The sequence below is a fragment of the Prionailurus viverrinus genome, chromosome B4, assembly GCF_022837055.1.
Source record: "Prionailurus viverrinus isolate Anna chromosome B4, UM_Priviv_1.0, whole genome shotgun sequence".
NCBI classification, from domain to species: domain Eukaryota; kingdom Metazoa; phylum Chordata; class Mammalia; order Carnivora; family Felidae; genus Prionailurus; species Prionailurus viverrinus.
In genome coordinates, this window is record NC_062567.1 from 44,320,791 (window position 1) to 44,340,479 (window position 19,689).

At 45.9% G+C, this 19,689-nt stretch overlaps 1 protein-coding gene across 3 annotated transcripts in view; it reads right to left on the minus strand.

The window, feature by feature from the left end:
• GRIN2B (glutamate ionotropic receptor NMDA type subunit 2B) overlaps positions 1 to 19,689 on the minus strand; it is a 413,917-nt gene that overhangs the window by 25,623 nt on the left and 368,605 nt on the right. For all 3 annotated transcript variants that reach the window (XM_047864812.1, XM_047864811.1, XM_047864810.1), the window contains one exon: positions 18,056 to 18,285. In XM_047864812.1, the coding sequence (XP_047720768.1) occupies positions 18,056 to 18,285 (230 nt within the window). The remainder of the gene's footprint in view (positions 1 to 18,055; positions 18,286 to 19,689) is intronic.

Sequence of the window (19,689 nt, forward strand, 5' to 3'; positions counted from 1 at the left end):
GGGATTCTTGGTAAAAGGGTAGGCATGGTCAGCTTGAGTTGAGAGTGGGAGATAACTTACTGTTCACACAGGGGAGGGTCTCATTTTCCTTAAGAAGTTCAATGATGGGATGGAAAACTTGCTCTTTAAATCTGCTATGACACTAAATTGGACTGGATGGCTGGCCATTTGGGACAGAGAATTAAATAGCAAAACAATAAGTGTGGCATGATGAAAGAGGATATTAAAAGGATGAAGTTCAATTAGGAAGCATACAAAGTAAGTCACACAGGATGTAAAACCATAGTGCCCTCCAGTGAGAAGGGACAGGAACCGGCTTTGTCAAAAGCATGGTCAAAAAGATTGTGACGCCCTAGCGGACCACAGGCTGCACGGGTTGACAACACAGTGCTGCTATTTAAATAGGGAGCCTATAAAGGGAAGTATGGTAGGTGGGAAGGAGAATATCAGGACCACGGTGTATCACTAGGAGGGCATTATGGTCCCGGTGTGCTCTTTTCTAGAACTCACAATGGAAATTTGAGGAGGTTCAGAAAGTGATGGAAGGCAATGGGACCAAGTTTTAAGATAAAAAGTTAGGGGCGCCTGGGTGGCTCAGTCGGTTAAGCGTCCGACTTCGGCTCACGTCGTGATCTCGCGGTTCGTGAGTTCAAGCCCCGTGTCGGGCTCTGTGCTGACTGCTCAGAGCCTGGAGCCTGTTTCAGATTCTGTGTCTCCCTCTCTCGCTCTGACCCTCCCCCGTTGATGCTCTGTCTCTCTCTGTCTCAAAAATAAATAAACGTTAAAAAAATTTTTAAAAAAGATACAAAGTTAAAAGATTGGGTTTATTTAACCTTGAAATGAGCACCCAAGGACATTGCACTGTACTTACTACCTTCCGTTTTAAGCATTGTTTGAGTGTCTGCCTCCCTCACTGGACTATGAGACCAGGGCTATCTCGGCAGGTCCCTAATACTTCATAGGTAGGGTCTCCATGACATTTGGGCCATACTTCTACTAAAATCACATGTGCCATTTATCAGAAATTCTAATTTAACTGGGTGTCCTGAATTTGTATTTGCTAAATCTGGCAATCCTGCTCCTAGGGTAATTGGTAGCCATCCAATAAATACTTGTTAATTTCTAGCAGGTACTAGGTATTATGTGAAGTGCAGAGAATAGAATAACTTACATTAAGAAAAAACACACAGATGATACAACACAGGACTCAGTCGACCCAAAGAGCAGTGGAAAGGGGCGGGATTCTGGTAAGAGGCAGAATCCAGGTTGAACAAGGAGCTGATCAAGGGTAGGAGGGGTTTCTGGAGAGACCCTTTGAGACGAAGAAGCCCAACTTATTGTAGAACAAGCCTCTAGGCTTTAGCCATGAGCAGCCTGGCAGCTGCGAGGACTCCTGAGACAGACTGTGTGGTTAGGCTCTGAGCTCAGGGCTTGGGCAAAAAAGGTTAGCAAGAGCATCCCTGCATAGAGCTGTTTGGATCTTTACCCTGTTCCAGTAAGGGGTTTATGGCAGATATATAGGGTCTGTCTGTTGAAGAAATAAAGACTAGATCGTGAGACTGGAAAGCAATGAAACTGATTAGAGCGCACTTACATTATAGTTGCATTGTACACACATGCAGGATAAGGTGCACTAAGATCGTATGTGTTAAGTGGGAATTGGCTGGCAGGGACCCTCAATAGTTTGGGGGATGGAAAGAGGATGGGAAGAGCTGGGAACTGAGAGGAGGAGCTGTAGGGACTGAAACCGTTGGGTCTCAGGCTCTCCCAAACTCACATCTAACCCGACCTTCTGGGAATTTTCCAAATGGCAAGGGGTCACTGGCGAGCATCAGTATTTCCTTCATTAGTGGACAAATTATGATAGCATAGCAACCATTTATGACAGTAAGAACATAATTTCCACCACTAAATTAGTCAAAATGGATAATGATGATAAATTAGGAATATTATAAAATTCCCCGGTTTCATCAATAATTTGCAGTGAAGCTAACTAAGGTTCTTTTCCAAGTCTCCAAGACAGCTGAGCTGGGAACAGTTAGGTTTACTTTTTCTGAGCATCTGAAAGGAAAGACAATTCTTTGGCAATACAGACCATGCAAGTAGGGAAGGTTTTGAGAGAAACCCAGTTTTATAATCTGTCCACTCCCATAAGAAATTGTTTGGGGTAGGGCCCAGTAGTCAAATGAAATCGTATTTGTTTTTTTGTTTTTTTTTAATTTTTTTTAACGTTTATTTATTTTTGAGACAGGGAGAGACAGAGCATGAACGGGGGAGGGTCAGAGAGAGAGGGAGACACAGAATCTGAAACAGGCTCCAGGCTCTGAGCTGTCAGCACAGAGCCCGACGCGTGGCTCGAACTCACGGACCGCGAGATCGTGACCTGAGCCGAAGTCGGACACTCAACCGACTGAGCCACCCAGGTGCCCCAAATGAAATCGTATTTGAAGTAACTGTTTTCTATCACAGCGATAGGTGACAGATGTAGATTTGGAAACAGTCACTGAATTCTTACTCTGCACCTTGGAGTGCGCTAAGTGCTTTCTCTCAAAAGACCCAGAAGGATGGCTGAAAAAAGGACAATTGGGCACCTCTTGCCTATGGCAGATAACCTTCTTCCAGGCAGCCTTGGCTCCAGAGCTATTTTCTGGGACTCTGAGCAGTGAGGAGTGACCCCTCCATTCTCCCTTGCACACCTTTACAGCCCTGACGTATGACTTGCCCCCCGTCAACACCCCCACCCTGAATCTCACTGAAATATGCAAGTGCAGGGAGCCGGGAGGGTGGCGGCGGGACCACAGAGTGGGTTCTCGAGTGGATTAGCAGCAGTTTGTGTCTTTCAAGGCATATGTTAATCATCTACTGGAAACAGCATGGACTTTGTGAGATGGGTTTAGGCACAACACAGGGGTCTGCCATAGGAATCGAGCCCTACCATTAATTGAGGGATTAGTAGACACCATTCTGAGCACTTTAGAGGTATTTTAAGTCTTTGATAGTACAAAAGCTATCACGTAGGCAACACTCTCATCCTCATTTTATGATTAGGAAACTGAGACACTAGAGGGGTTTGGGAGCCCAGCCATATCGCCTACTTTGCAGTGGCTGAGTCTCAGTTTCCTCTTCTGTAAAACAGAGGTAGCATCTGCCTAAAAGGTTTGGCAGGGTAAGCGAATGAGATAGAATGTAAAGCGCCCAGCCCAGCAAATGCTGCCCATGGTCACTTAAGACTGACCCATCCTCTGAGGCTGTAGCTACAGACGTAGCTTTACGTAGCGATTAATATGGACAAGGGCCACAGTTGCTAACATCACGAAAGAACACGTAATCCAAAGGTCAATTTATTTTTGGCTTTGGAAATGCAACTGTTAATAGGTCGGCTCCAACCTATGAACAGGTTGTCCTCAACAGTTCACTTATAAATCAGCCGTTCAGAAACAGAAATACATTTCCCCAGAGAAACAATATTGTAAATGGGTAGCTCATTAAAGGCAATTTAATCCATAAGAGAGTGGAATTTTAGTGTTAATCTTATTAGCTTATGTTCTGGGAACATTCATTCGCGTAACACGCTTCCAAGACGCAGCAGGCACTGTCCCAGGAGCTGAACAGTGTGTCTGTTGCCTTAAGGATGTTACAGGGCAGTGCAGGAAACAGCCATCTGATCACTGATTCCAGGGGAGGCTAACAAGGATGGCTTCCGGCTATTGTAGGAGAAAGGGGTAGGCTATCTGGGGATGTGCAGGGGCAGGAGATGGGTGATGAAGTGTAGAGAAAAGGAGAGGAGACTTCCCTCACTTGAATTCAGGGCTCACCCTTGTACTTCACTTTGAATATTCAGATCCTACTTTCTGGGCCCGGTGCTCTCCTAAGCTCTCCTCCAGGGCATCCACACCTGGCACTCCCTATTTTCCTACATGATCCGTGTCCACAAAATTAAACCTACTGCCTTTTTTTCAGTCCAAATAGACCATGTCTCGCTGCTAAGAGGGAGACAGTCTAAAAAAAGAAAAAAAAAAGTGATTAAATCATCACTCAACATCCCGAAGATATTTGCATTTGAAGAAGCTGATTGTGTAAAACGTTTTGTTTTCTGTATAAATGTTTAAACTACAAATATAAGCACATGAAACCATTCCATTAGAAGGTAGTGGTCGCTCAGACCGATTGGCCCAGCTCATGCACTGCCTTAGGAACTACTTTCTTTCAGGGGTTTTTGACAAGTGAACCACACATCCTTAGCTGTTGGGAGGATGTCATGGTTGTTTTGTTTTGTTTTGTTTTTGAGAGAGAGAGAGTAGAGGATAGGGGCAGGGGTCGGGGGGGGGGGGGGTGGGGAGAGAGAGAGAGAGAGAGAGAGAGAGAGAGAGAGAGACAGAATCTTAAGCAGGCTCCATGCTCAGTGCTGAGCCTGACCTGACACGGGGCTTGATCCCACAACCCTGGGATCATGACCTGAGCCAAAATCAAGAGTCAGATGCCCCAGCGACCGAGCCACCCAGGCGCCCCCAGACGTCATGTTATTTTCATGTGCACACGGCTGCTCTCATAGAGTCCCGTGGTGCCAAAGAAGGGGGTGGTGTGGCAGAATGGCTGCGTGTCTGGGTCACCTGTAACCTGGGGGGGACTTGTCCTGGAACATGGGTGTACAGGATGATGTGTGATTTCATGACACCTCAAATCAAAAAACTGAAGTCACGTTATGAAGACTATTCCAGGGAGCTAGAAAGCCGCCCGGCTTCGCAGCACCAAACTCCTAGCCCCAGCCCAGGTCAGCGAAACCACAGCCGCCGAGCAGAATGCCCCCCTCTGCCGTGCGCTGTGTGTGGCTCTACCATCCCCAGCAGAGGGGACCAGAGTGACGATCACGTACTTGTGTTAAAAGCCTCTTTTCCACGACTTGGGGTGGAGAGGAGGGATTGCAATTCCAACTCAGGAGGAGATTCCGAAGTGCGGAATATTAGAGGCAGCTATTAGAGAAGTTCTCACAACCGTCATTAGTGGGGAATAAAGTATCTCTTTCTCTGCATATGGTGGCTCCTGAATGAACGAATGGCTGAACGGCAGAGGCCTTTTCCAAATAAATTAATCTCGCAACGTGAGACCTCAGTGTTCACTGACTTCTTCCTCTGGGTGTGTGGATCGTTTTTTTTTTTGTGTGTGTGTGTGTGTACTTTGCATGGTGGACTTGCCCCTGACCGCAGGCATTCTGAATATTGGTATTGTTAGGGCCACATCTGACCCCATGCTTACAGATGCCCACCATGTCCCGTGCCATGTATTTATGGCTGTCAGACCGCAGGGGTATTTAAGGAAATCAGGCTGCTCGGTCTACACTGTTTGGACTCCAAGTCATCCCGAATCTTGTCAGACCTAGTGGTGACCCTCTGCGTGGGGGCCTGAGTTGCACAGGGGTAACAGGTGCTCTGGGAGCCGGTGCTGACTTTGACTCTGCCCCATCTCCACGGGAAGCCTTCTCAGCCTTCTCCTGTCAGCAGCAGAGGATTAGAACAGACTCCTCTGGCAGCAGCCTCTTCTCATTAGCAACCTGGAATCACTGCTGTGCTGAAGGCTGCATTGTTCTTCCACGTTTGAATATCAATTTGCATAATGAAGCAGGTGAGAGCGCCTCTTGCCCGTTCAGGCAGCCCTGATTGGCAGAGAGAAAGGGATTTGTACATAATTGGCCGCAATTAATTTGACGCGCTTTTATAAGGAGAAAAGGAAAAAGCAGAAAATTGCTCAGTGCTCCAAGTCAAAGCGGCATCTGCACCCTCTGCGGTGTGTGCGTGTGTCTGCAGCGATGGGTGGGTGTGTCATGTACAGGCATGTGAGTGGGAACCTTGTGCACTCAGCTGCAATTTTTTTTTTTTCTGGGAGCAAGAAAAGGCTCATTCCCCGGAGGTTCCTGTGCCCGGGAGGTCCACGGCTACAGTGTCCTTCATAACGCAATGCTGTTAGCCATCTTGTTCAATTTGTGTTTGAGGCCACTAGGAGACATCATTAGACATCCTAGCATTCTTTCTTTAGTACCACAATGACACCCAGCTCAACATCTCTTTTGTACTCAGTCCAAAAAAGGCTGAGTCCCAGCTGTCTCGGGGTCTGTTGGCAATCAGTTCTTGCAAGAAACTGAACTGGCTTGTACTTAACTCAGAACACGCTGTAGTGCTAGTGATAAGCTAGGAGATGTGTGAGCAAGTGTTAGGGAATTAAGCATTTGGCAGTTTTAATATCAAGGTGGTTTGTAGAACTTAAGCTACTCATGGTCTACCCCAAGGCCACAGATGCCTCAGAAACAGTCAATAAGTGTTCTTGCCTTACTTCCGTCCTAAGATGAAGACAGAGGGATGCAGCAGGGCACATTTCCCTCCTCTCCAATTCTTTCCTCTCTGCCTTCCTTTCCGCTGAAGGGAAGGTTCCTGAGAGTGAGATCTTTTCCTTTCTGGCTGGCTTGGTAAGTCCATTGGTTTCTTCCTAAAAGAGAGAAACTCCGCATCCAAGAACATTCTATGTCCGTTTGATTCGTTCATCTAGTCAACCCTCAATAAGTAAGTGGCTTTTAAGTGTGTAAGAAATGAGTTCAGAAACAAAGGCAACAGAGCCTGTGCTGAACAATCTCTTAGATTCGAGTGAACAGAGTCCCTTCTATGTTCCTGTGCACTTACAGCTGGGTCGAGAGTGGTCTAGCCACCCTCTGTGGTCCAATCACCTCTCGAGAATCCGAGAGGTCAGGGCAGAAAGGGCCCCCGTGACCGGGGGTTTGACGGTCTTCTGCCGCCTCAGGCCAACACCTCTAGAGGCACACGCAGGCACACGGGGCTCGGTCAGTGCAGTTAAATGGGACCGCTGCAGGTTTATGGGGTCAGTTCTCCCTAGATCAAATCCCGATGCCCTCACTTCCTAGTTGTAGGATGTCAGTGAATTTGCTTAACTGTTACATGATTCTCCTCATCTGTAAAATAATGTTAATAATATCTAGCTTAAAGGGTGGGTATGATGATTAAAAATATAAACAAATGTGAAGAGTCTCACAACAGACACATTCAATAAATGTTGAATAGGTGTTGAGAAACTCATGCAGATTTGGCCCCAGGAATCTCAATGACTATCAGCTAGCCAAGATAAAGATCAAAGTGAAGCCCACTGCTATAGATTTTGTATTCTAGCTGTTCTAGAAGAAGGGGATAAAGGCAGGGGAGCTAGGAAAGGTCCTGGGAGGCAGGAAAGCATTCACTTGATGGGCACTGTGCTGATCTAGCACTGATGGTCTCTATGCGTGGCCAGAGTTCAAAGCAGACTCTTCTCCTTGTCAGGCAAGTTCATGGGTTCCTCAGAGAGTCTTTCAGAGTGAGAACATTGGTCAGCAACTCCCTGATTGCAGCTGGCTGCTTACATCAGTCCCTCCGGCTTCTCCATCAGATGACACCCCTCCTGTGTATTTCTGTTTCGATTGCCTCATCCTAAGCAGGAAGCCCTTTGAGCAGGGTATCTTTAAAAACACCCCCCTCCGCTCCTGGCCCAGACTGACTCCCTCCTGCTCATGTGGCCTAATCTAGACTTGAGGAACAAAGGCCTACCTCATCACTGGTGGGGATCTGGACCACCCACCAGGCGAGGGGCTCAAGCCAAGACCCGTCATCCTCGATCTTCTCAGCTACAGGTCAAATGCCACTCTTTCTCCATTTGAACTGCAGGGGGTGAAGGCCAAGCTCTCCAAATGATCCCTTCAAAACCCCTTTAGTGGGTATGAGGGGAGTGGGAGGATAGGAGGGGATGCCACGGGCCTCTAATAACTTCCCCCAAAGTAATGTGCTCTCACGACCCGTCTTACAGTTGTGGTTTCATGGCCGCCTGCTGGCAGGTCCTGTGAGGTGGGAGCTTTTGCACCTGTACGTTACTTCTACCTGGATGGACAGGGTCCTATTCATTTGAAAAGGTTCCCCAAGTGACTTTGATATTCGTGCTCTGCTCCACCCCGCCCCTTCCCAGGCAGCTACTTCTCCTGTGTCCCCACAACAGAAAGAGCTACTCAAACAGACTAGCCGTATAATTTTTCAAGTGAGGACCTGAAGCTCTCATCTTCCTCCTCCTGACTGCCTCCTGCGCGCACCGTGACGGAGCTTCTCGCCTGCTTGTTTCCTTCTCTCCGTTCGGGCAGCTCTCAGGATCACACCGGCCTGGAGACAATGCCCCTGATAGTCTGAATCAAAGCCCTCCAGACAGGACTGCATAAAATACCAGAGCAAATACAGAGCATGAGTGGTCTCTTAATGGCTCTGTGTGAGCCATGCTGGAGAAGAAAACCCAATATCGAATTATGAATGAAATGGTTGGGCTTCCCCAGCCTCTGGCGGTCTCAGATCCCTACTGGCCCCAGCACATGCCCAGCTCTGCCGAAAGCTTCCAAAAACATAACAGGTGTTACACAGTCCACTGGGACCCTTGTCTACTCTTGCCATCATGATGGCAAGGAAGGGCACTGGAAGGGCAAAAAAGGCTGAAGCATCCACAGAGCCCAGAGCTCGCCCAGGCTACAATGCTCACTGTGGACACAACTGGAACCTCTCTAAAGCCTAATTCATTTTAGGCCTGATGCCTTTGGCCACATATAAATTGTGATGGCTGCACTAATTTGTCTCAAAGGACTTGCACTTAGTTGCCCAGCAAGAAACACTACTTCTTAATAAATTCTCAACCCACAAGCCGAGATTTAGTGAGCGTATAAAAGTTTAGGCCCCTTATACTAAAACACTTATTTCTACTTTGTGTTTTTGATGAGAGAGAAAAGGATGTTGAGGAACTCTCTTATTTTTCTTTGGAGGAAATAAATTTCAAAATGAAGAAACTGCCTTCAGTAGTCGGCTAACCAGAACAGCTCTTCTCCTAGGACCAGAGACCTGGCTGTAAGTAGATTCCATCACCCCTGGGGGTCCCCAGAGCCACTTGCCCTTCCCAGCCTGGGAGAGATGGCCTGACAGAGAGAGAGACCTGAGATGGAAGTCACACAGATAAATTCAGTGATCTGACCAGTTCGAAGAAGTAATCGGCTCCTCCCACTCTTAGAGCACCCAAAGCTTAGGTACGGCCTGCCATGCTATGTGCTTTGATTTTTGTTAACTGAAATCATGTGTTGCTTATTGCAAACTGCAAATTTATTTGGGGCCCAGTTCAATTCAACAGAGGTGGGGAAACTGTGAATTCATGCTCATGTTAGCTTGTATAGTTGCATTTTTAAAAATGTTATGGCTCCAGGAAGGCTCTGTTCCTCTAATATCTTACATAGGGACATATTTCTAAGAAGAGTTATACAGAGTCCAAGATTGGTTCTGATGCTTTTCTTTGGCCCTTCTTCCTTCCTTTCTTTTCTTTCTTTCCTTCCTTCCTTCTTCCTTCCTTCCTTCCTTCCTTCCTTCCTTCCTTCCTTCCCTCCTTCCTTTGTTTCTTTCCTTCCTCCTTCCTTCTTGCCTTCATTTCATTTTGTTTTATTTTTACTCATTTCACAGAAAGACAGTTCCCCTTATCAACAGAATGAGACAAACTTTCTTCTTTTGCCAGGTAAGAAAGACAACCTTTCTCAGATCTACATTATAAAACTTACGGTCTATGTACATGGGAAACATATGTTCCTTATGTAGCTTTGTGTTAAGTTCCTAGCTACCCAGTTATCTTGTTATCCATATGTACTCTTTTTTTTAAAAATATAATTTATCATCAAGTTGGCTAACATATAGTGTATACAGTGTGCTCTTGGTTTTGGGGGTAGATTCCCATGATTCATCGCTTACATCCAACACCCAGTGCTCATCCCAACAAGTGTCCATATGTACTTTTGGAGGATAGATATACAGTTGACCCTTGAACAACATGGGTTTGAACTGCCCAGGTCCATTTATATGAGGATTTTCTTCTATAAATACAATCTAGTAGTGTAAGTGTATTTTCTCTTCCTTATGATTTCCTTAATAGCATTTTCTTTTCCCTACCTTTTAAAAAATATTTATTTATTTTGAGAGACAGAGAGAGAGCGAGCGAGCAGGGGAGAGGCAGAGAAAGGGGGAGAAAGAGAATCCAAGAAGGCACCACACTGTTAGCGGGAAGCCCGATGTGGGGCTCCAACCCATGAACCGTGAGATCATAACCTGAGTTGAAACCAAGAGTCAGATGCTTAACTGACTGAGCCACCCGGGCACCCCTTCTTTCTTCTTACCTTTATTGTAAGAAGGCAGTATGTAATACATATAAACATACAAAATATATGTTAATTGGCTATTTATGTAAGCATAAGGCTTCCAGTCAGCATTAGGCCACTAGCAGTTAAGTTTTGGGAGAGTCAAAACTTATACTCAGATTTTTGACTGTGCAAGGGATTGGTGTTCCTACCCCCACGTTGTTCAAGTGTCAACTGTATATATATGTGTGTGTGTGTGTGTGTGTGTGTGTGTGTGTATATGTATACATATATACATATGTGTGTGTATATATGTATACACACATGAACACACACACACACACACACACACACATATATGAGTGTGCATTCCTGTGTAGCGAAGAATCTAACAAGGAAGATCCGCTCATCTACATGAAGAGAGAGGACACCTGTTTACATTTGTTAAGAAAAATGTCACCTGTGCCTTTTGATCAAATCAAGTCCCTTCTAGTTCTGTGATTTGAACAACGCAACACAATCCAGAACATGAGAGGGGTGCATTAATCATATTTTTCCCTAGAAAGGAGTTATGGAAATGATACATCATACAAAAACAGGTTCTCAATCCCCTTTGATAATGTTACTATAAAGAGGTCTAGGAGAAGGTTGTGTGGGAAGTGTGCACACACAAATGACACAATGTACTGTGAGGAGCTGACCGAAATCAGGCTGAAGGACAGAGCGAACGGGAGCACACAATGACACTTAGGTTTTTTACTGTCTCCCTAAATAAAATCCACCAGCACGGAGAAGACTTCCGTCACATGTAAAACATGTCTCTGCAAATCTTCAGTGTGATGTTGATCAATTCTTTGAAGCAAAGGAGCTGAACTGAATCCTGCTGTAAGAAATACTCACGTTGGAAGGATGGGGCCGGGTGCTGACAGAGGAGACAGAGACGAGTAAGAGAAACTCCGAAGTTTAACGTCTGCAAGGAGCTCAGAGTGCAGGTGGTAAGAGAGTCACAGAGGCCCTGTAGGAGTTTCCTGTGGCTGCCTTTACGAATTACCATTAAAACAACACACAGTTATTTTCACACAGCTCTGGAGGCCAGAGGTCCAAAATCAAAGTGCCAGCGCTGTGCTTCCTCCAGAGGCTCTAGGGGAGAATCTATTCCTTGCCTCTCCCAGCTTCCAGGTGGTTCTTGTGGCTGTAACACTCCAGTCTCTGCTTCTGCCTTCTCCTGATATTCTCTTCTGTGTCAAATCTCTACCTTTCTCTCTTGCCCAAGAACACTTGTCATTGGATTTAGCACCAACCTGGATAATCCAGGATGATCTTATCTTGAGATCCTTAACTTAATTACATCTGCAAAGATGTTTTTTTTTCCAAATACAGTTATTACTCACAGAATCCAGGGCTTAGGATGTGGATGTATCTTTTAGGAGGTGGCCCATTCAACCCACTATAAGCCCCAACAGTATAGCAGAGGTGAGAAGTAAGGAATCCTGTGTGGGAAGCCATGGAATGTCAGGAAGCAGGTGGCCAAGGGGACAGGGGGCCAAGGTGAAGCCTGATTCTGTGGAGAGGCACACAGAAAGTAGAGAAAGGAGACTCTGGGCTCCCCTTTGGAGCCCAGCAGTCAACACCAAGCCATGTGCACCCTGGAACTAGGGTGACCACTGCAAAGTCCCACTGGATGCCTTGGTCAAGTCAAAACTGGACTCAGGAATTAGGGTTCGAGTAAAAAATGGACTCAGGAATTAGCAAGAGGCAGAAGTAGTCCATTCTCAAATAAAATTAGAGAGGTGGTGATAGCTGATGCTGATCAACAGAACTGGGGCTGGGCAAGCCCCAAGCTTGGTTCTGGATCTATCTTGACGAAGGCCACCCCGGAAAGAATGAGGGATATTCAGTACTTGGGGTGACAGCCCACGTACAATGTCATATTGGTTCTGGTAATGGAGCGACAAAGGGGCAGGTGCCCCTTCCCCTACGCACGCATGCCGTGTGCCCTGTATTCGCCCAGGGTCTGAGGAGTTTTCTTTTCTTACCACATCCTCCAGAATTGCTCTTGACCAGCTGTTACAAGAGGACCAGTTGCTTGACAGCTCCACAGGACTCCCACGCAAGAAATCACACCCTATTTTGCTCAACTACCTGAAGGTCCGGCACAGGCCCTCGTTTCTAGCTCCCTGGCTAGTTAGTCATGCCTGCCGCTTCCCCAAGTAAACTATTTTTGGCTCAGTGTTCCGTGATCTGACCAAGAGGGTCAGGCCCAAGGTGTGACAGATCCAGCTTGAGGTCAGCTGTCTCTCACTGGCTTTCGGCCTAAAATTAATAGGACAAGGAAGACGCCTCTGCACAGTGGACAGCACAGCCCATTTTCCCCATGTGCTCAAATACCATCCAAACATTACATGTCCGTGTATTGTGGTGTAAATATGCTTATTGCTAGGCTAGTTTTCTTCCAGAATGCATATCGAACCTGTTTGCATGTGGATTTAAAAATCCTACACTGTCTGTATTCCAAAAGGATAGGAGATGACTTCAAGATCCTATGAGGCTTCACAGAAACTCAGAATAATCATTATCTAGAAAAGCCATAGGCCCTCCCCCAGTGGTTAGAAGGCTGTCCTGATTATACCTTCCATGTTGCAAACAAAGGAGGCTGTCCTTGTTAACTAGACAAGCACCTTTTGGACATTTTACAGTTAACAAAAAATTCCTAGGGTTCCTGGAAGAAAAAAACCGCAAAAAACAACGTGGGTGCACATCACATTGGTGGTGAGAATGCGTGAAGCAGGACGCAGCCAAACACGCTTGGAAACCCCATGGTCGGACGGCGGTTTCCAGCGACCTTCAAAGTCTCTGCCTCCTTGCGGGCTTTCTTCACCCCATGACTCCGTAACTGTCCCTTCTCTCTCCTGCTGCCACCCCTCTCCCCTCCTCCAGCAGGGTCTGAAAGTCCAGGGTCACACTGGGCTCAAGCTAAAGTCAATTTGTGGGCCATTAACCTGCACAAGTACTGGAAATCACCATTATTCTCGATTTAAAGTAATGCCTCGGAAAGCCTCCTTAAATAAAGTGCAAATGTTAAGATACTGTCTAATTACTGTGGATCAATTCATCAGATAGCTGCTTTTTGGTAGAGGAAAAGGATCTAACGTGTTATGCTTTGACAAGGTAGATGGGAGGATAGGAAGGAGGAGGATTAACGGAAACAAAGCACTGGGATCTAAACAGGATGGAACCCTGTTTAAAGGCCCTAGGCAGCGAAGAACATCAAAAGGGAAATTACTTAACCTTTCCCACTTCAGTTTCCTCATCCACAAATGAAAACATTAACAGTGTCATTACATGAGATAATCTATGTAACGTAACTGGCATTCTGCCTGGTTTGTGAGAGCTGAAAACAACGTTGGCAGAGATATTATTGTTGAAGTTATGTTAATAATAGCGATGACTGTTATTACCATTATCCGTAACAGAAGTAGTAACAGTAGTCCTGGGGGTGGCGGTGTATGGTGACCTGAGGGTTTAAGTGGAAGTGATACAGAAAGTCATTAAGTTAGAGAACAGAAAATGAAAGAAAAAGCGGGGGCAGGGTGTCAATACCAATCCTTAGCTATGTCATAAGTTGGTCTGGGATGAGCTACGAGGGAGAAATCCTGGCAAAGTGATTTTAGAGCCAAACACCCAGGGACTCAAACCTTGGCTCTGTCACTTGTGAATGTGGGACTTTAGGGAAGTCAGTAAACTTCCCAGAGTCTCAGTGTCGTATTTGTAAAGTGAGAATGATCATACCTCCGTGAAGAATACACATATAAGATATAGGTAACGTGCATAATGGGCCCGGTAAATATGTCCCTTCCTTCACCTGGTGGTCAGGCTCTTTCCCTTCCTTTCGGTGGCTGGCGGGCTGCAAAATGAGAAATCCATCTGGATAGGTGAGAAACAGTAGAGGAAGTAGCATGGTGGGCTCTTTGTTAAGAGGAGAAAGATGTCACCAGCTTCCTTACATTTTCCTCCCACTGGGGGAGCCGAGGGAATGTACAGTAGGGCTGCTAAATGTTAGAACTTGCACCCATATTTAGTTACAGCATGTAGTGGGATAATTCTGAATTCACTGATGTAATGTGCTAGTGCACAGTGGAAGCCATCCAGTGAAAAGGAGCCCCAAAATAGGTTTTCATGGAAACTTAACTCTGAACACTCTGATTTTGTGCCTTACCATAAATGAGATCTGGGAACGTTTCTACGCCAAAAAATTGAAGATAATTTCCTAAAGATATATAAATTTAATGGCTATAAATGTCATCTCCTCATCACCGCAAGATATTCACCATTTGATTTGAGTTGTATGGAAGATACGCCATCCGTGACAGTGAAAACAAGTTTAAGAAATCTCTTCCATTTTAAGTGTTACTTTCCTTGATGAAAATTTAACTGCACTGAAAGAAGAATCTTCAAAATCACCTCATTTCTATTCTCACTGCTGCTGTCTTGACAACTTCATTCTTTACATTCTCTTTTTCTAAATTCACAGAATACACTTGCTGTCATGCAAAGTCAGGCCCAAGACTCTGTTTTCTAAAGGTGTTGGGAAGGAAAACTAATACCAATTTGGGGATTATAAGCGCACTTCCAGAAAACCCTCTTTCTGATTTGTATTAGCATTCCTGCCACTGATACGCGTTATATGTCATTAGTTACTTAAATGTTTTCTATAATTATGTAAATTATGTCACAATTTCTGGCAGGATGCTTACACACTACTATTTTGTCATTTGCAAAGTTCTGAAATGTATCTGATAACCATTTTCACGTATTTTCAAATTACACAGTTGTGAAAGGGTTCTTGCTCTCTTGTTGTTTTGCCTTTGCCTATAATGCTTAGTCCGGTGTTCGGCGCGAGAGCCTCTTACGTAAATATATCCCATCTCCCCCTCTCCTCACGGACTTTTTTAAAATAAGGATAGCCAAGTTATTGCCACTGCCCTTATGGAAGTCATGGTCAAATGGGGGAGATACAGTTAGGTAGAGGCCTATAGATTATTACATGATAATGTGGAAGACAGGTGTTATTAATAAAGGTATGGATGACTGCCACGTCAGTGGAGAGTATGACTCACCAGCCAGATGACCCAAGGAAAGCTCTACAAATGAAGTGACCTCTAATCTGGGTCTGGAAATTTCAGTAGGAGGTTAGTGAGTGAAGTCAAGAGAAGAACATCCCAGGAAGACGCACACACTGAGGCATGGCTGGCAAAGATAAGAAGTCTAGGAGGCCTAGCGGGTAGGCCGCAAGACACTAAGCACTGGCTGACGAGACTGAAGAGCTGGAATACACTGGAATCATATGTAAAGGCCCTGAGAATAACAGTCCGTATTCTATAAGCAAGGGAGCCACTGATGTTCTTTAAGCAAAGAACTGATGGGATCCAACTTTTCAGAACATAACCAACGTGGTGTGGAGGACAGACAGGTGCACAACCTCTTTGGTTTAAGCAGCCTAGAACGATATGTTCTTTCAAAACCACCGAAGGGAAAACCGTCTCCTTGCACCTTAATTAGGCTTAATTCACATAGAAAATTGTATGGTTGCTGCCAGGTGGCTCGTGAATGTATGGGAAAGATAAAGACAGTGCCCTAAGCAATTCTCAGAGATACTTGAAGAAAACCAAATGATAAATGTCGTGGATCCCTCACTTAGTAGCCCAGAGCTCCAAGAGGGACTGTGGTCCACGTTCCTCTGCCATACTACTGACCGCATGGCAATATGGTCCCACCATATTCCGTGTGGGGACATGATCGACCAAGCCTCCGCGGAGCCTGATGAGAAGACACGGTCGGCCACACCCCTGGCAAATCCACATGTGAGGACACGGTCCACCATGCTGCTGCCACATCCGTGTTTTAGAACGGGCACAGTCCACCTCATCTACGCTACATTCAAGCGAGGAGCCCTGAGGAACTAGCTGTTCTTAGCCCTACTGCTGCCCCTGTCACAGAAACAGGCACAAAAATTAGTGTAACAGGGGGTGAAGGGAGGTACGTAATTCAACTTTTCTGAGTCAGGATCATAATGATGAAAGATGTGGACGAAGGACCAAAGAGAAATGTTTAAAATGAACTAAGTAATAAATTCATGAATATATGAATACATGAATAATAAATCATGCGTTAGAAGAGCGAAGTAAATAAAAACTTAAAAACAAGGAAGAAGAACTACAAAAGAGCTATTATTTTTTAAAATGAAGAAAATAAAGGGGGTGCCTGGGTGGCTCAGTCGGTTAAGCATCCGACTTTGGCTCAGGTCATGATCTCGCGGCTGGTGAGTTCAAGCCCCGTATTGGGCTCTGTGCTGACCAAGCTCAGAGCCCGGAGCCTGCTTCGGAATCTGTGACTCCCTCTCTCTTTGCCCCTGCCCTGCTCAGGCTCTGTCTCCTCTGTCTCTCAAAAAATAAATTAATGTTAAATTTTTTTTAAATGAAGAAAACAAAGGAAGACAAGCCAGAGAAAGAGCTAATATGAAAAGGTAAACACAGGGAATGAGCCTCATATGTACATATATATATATATTTTTTTTTTTTTTCATTCCCTTTCTCACATGCTTTTGAGTGTTCTTGATGAGCAGAGGTGAGTAGATGGAGAAATCAGAGCCTATGCCCTTCCTTTTAACTCTTCTCAAACCATTTGCCAAGTGTTTAAAATTTCATTTTGGGGAAACCTGCCCTATGTTAGAAATCACTGACTCTCTGACCTATCTGTTCCAAACACAGATCTGTCTATATCTTGTAGTTTCATCCTGGGGAAAGGGGTGGGAAATCACATTCTCTAAATCTTTTTTTTAAAGTTTATTCTATTTATTTTGAGAGAGAAAGGGGGGGAGGCAGAGAGAGAGGAAGAGAGAGAATCCCAAGCAGGCTCCACAGGGTCAGTGCAGAGCCTGACATGGGACCCGATCTCCCGAACTGTGAGGTCATGACCTGAGCTGAGATCAAGAGTCACATGCTCGACCGACTGAGCCACCTGGGTGCCCTTCACATTTTCTAACTCTTGAGGAAACACAGGGTGGGAAATCTGTTGTGGGTGAGTCTCCGGAATGATGCAGGGGCATCCCCGAGTCTTACTGGCCATTCTGTGGAGGTAGCTCCTATCCCTAGTCTTGGACGCTCCCAGCTATCATGGCCTCAGGGGACAGATGGCCCACAGAAACCGTGAAGCCTCAGGCAGACCTGGAGAGTACCGTGTACAGGACAGGTTTGGCACATCCTCCTCCAGGAAAGATGCAAACCAGCAGAGACTCTCGTTCCTTTCTTGACTGCACAGCCTGGCAGGGGGCCTGCCATGGGTATGAGGGCCACCTATTCACTGGCATCACACGGGGCAATCGTCGAGTTAAACAGCAGTTCCTTCTCTTCAGGAACAATGTGTACCACCCTCCTGCTTAGCCCTGGGAACACACGGGTGTGCAGATGAACAAACGGAGAGCCCACTGGGCGGAAAATGAAGGCCACAATGGGCCAGCGCCCTCAGTGTGGGTGCCGGGGGCGACCCTCTAATAACACACCAAACAGGCAGCCCTGTGCTGACGGGCCACCCAAGCACATCCGGCAGGAGGTACCATATACTCAGAAAGCCGCGACCACACCAAGCTGCTTATTTGCAGCCCAGGGTGTGTTTTTGCCAACCTTTCACAAATCAGAAGGCGAATGTGAAGTACTATTATTTCAGTAGGGACCCTGATTTTTGTTCCCCTATCCCCACGTAAGGAAACACAAGAAAGAACTGCCCCGATTCCAAAGGTGGAGAAAATTAACAGGTACGTGAGAACTTTCGAGTATGGCTCAGAATAGGACTGAGGGCAAGATGGGCAGTTTCAAAGGGTTCTCTTACCTTTTTGTCACTCAGGCCAGAAACCTGGTCCACATACTCCTCTTGGATCATGAAGGCAGCTAAGTTGGCAGTGTAGCTGGCCAGGAAGATGACGGCAAAGAAGGCCCACACCGACACCATGATCTTGGAGGTGGTCCCCTTTGGGTTCTGCACGGGGACGGAGTTGTTAAACACCAGACCCCAGAGTAACCAAATAGCTTTGCCGATGGTAAAAGATGGGCCACCTGGCTCTGTCATGACGAAAAGACAAGGGCAGAACGTCAAGACAGAATCACTGATTCTATATACACCTACAAATACACAGAGCTGGTAAGTTCCTGCTCAGAGCAGGAAATCCCCCAACTAAGATACAGACACTTTTAAGTTGACAGCTTGTGCCTCTCTTCTCCCGGGACCCTCAGGAAGGCAGAAGAGGGTTCTTTAGAAGAAAATCCAGGGGTCTGGGGTGTGCGTGAGATCCTCCTCCAACTAATGTTCGTGATTCAGCCCGGGCACCGGCTTCCCGCCCCTGTGTATATGAGACCCTCAAGATCACATCAAAACTGAATAATAACAAAGGCAACTACCCCACTACTGTCACACTTGTGCCCTTATTACCGTTGTTCCTCAAATTTATATTTGTACCGACCAAGAAAGGATTTCAACTTTTAAAGAAAGGTCCACAAGAACTGTGTGGACTCTTCTACCACTGTCATGGACCTTCTAGAATTTTATTCACACTGATGCTAGATGACTTTGAATGTCCTTTATTCTAATTCTTCTTTCACTTCTAGCGCTTCGCAGTAAATGTGTCAAAGATAACCTTGACCCCAGTCCAATGCCCACATCCCAATTGTTTCCTATCATGGTAGCTTCTGTGTAAAAGAGTATCAGGAAGCCCAGGGAGGAAGTCACAGACACCTGGCTTTTGCCACACTATCTGAGGGCAGAAAAGTGGGCTGTCTTTGACCTCTTCCCCCCCAACCTTTACGCACACCATGCCAGGGCTTCTGCCCATAGATTTATTGTGGCCTCCCTGCTTTCAGGGCTTGGCGATGGCAAAATCTCGCCATGATGTAGCCCCTCCACTGCAGAAATGAACATCTGCCTGCACAGTTTCACAACACATTAGCACACGTCTTATGATGCTATCTGTGATCCTGATAGCATCTGCTCTGACAACTAAATCAGTGACTACACATGTCAAGCCCAGTGTCTAACTGTGCACACACATCTGTGCATGTGGACCTTATTTCATGGAGCAGATGTGTAACTAAAAAGTTGTTCATAAATCAAAGTGTTGTACATTGTAAAATGCCCCAAGGAGACTTGATATTTAAAGTGATCCCGTGTTGAGTTCCTTCGCGAAGACAAGCGTCCTTTGGTAAAATAAGTAATCATAAGCCCTTGCTTTGAATTTTGTGGCTGGATTTTTCGCCTCTTTGATTTCTTCAAGGTGAAGGGACAGCATCCACTAACCTCAGTTTTGGGCACTGTCAACATATGTACGTCCTTCTGTGTTTCTCAGAGGTTTCACTTGTTACTAATGCCCCTCGGGATGGGGAGTAGGTTGTGGTTCTGGAAGACCCTTGGGCACAGGCACAAAGTCCCCTGACCGGACCCTATTGTGGAGACATTCAGACCTCCGCTCCAGA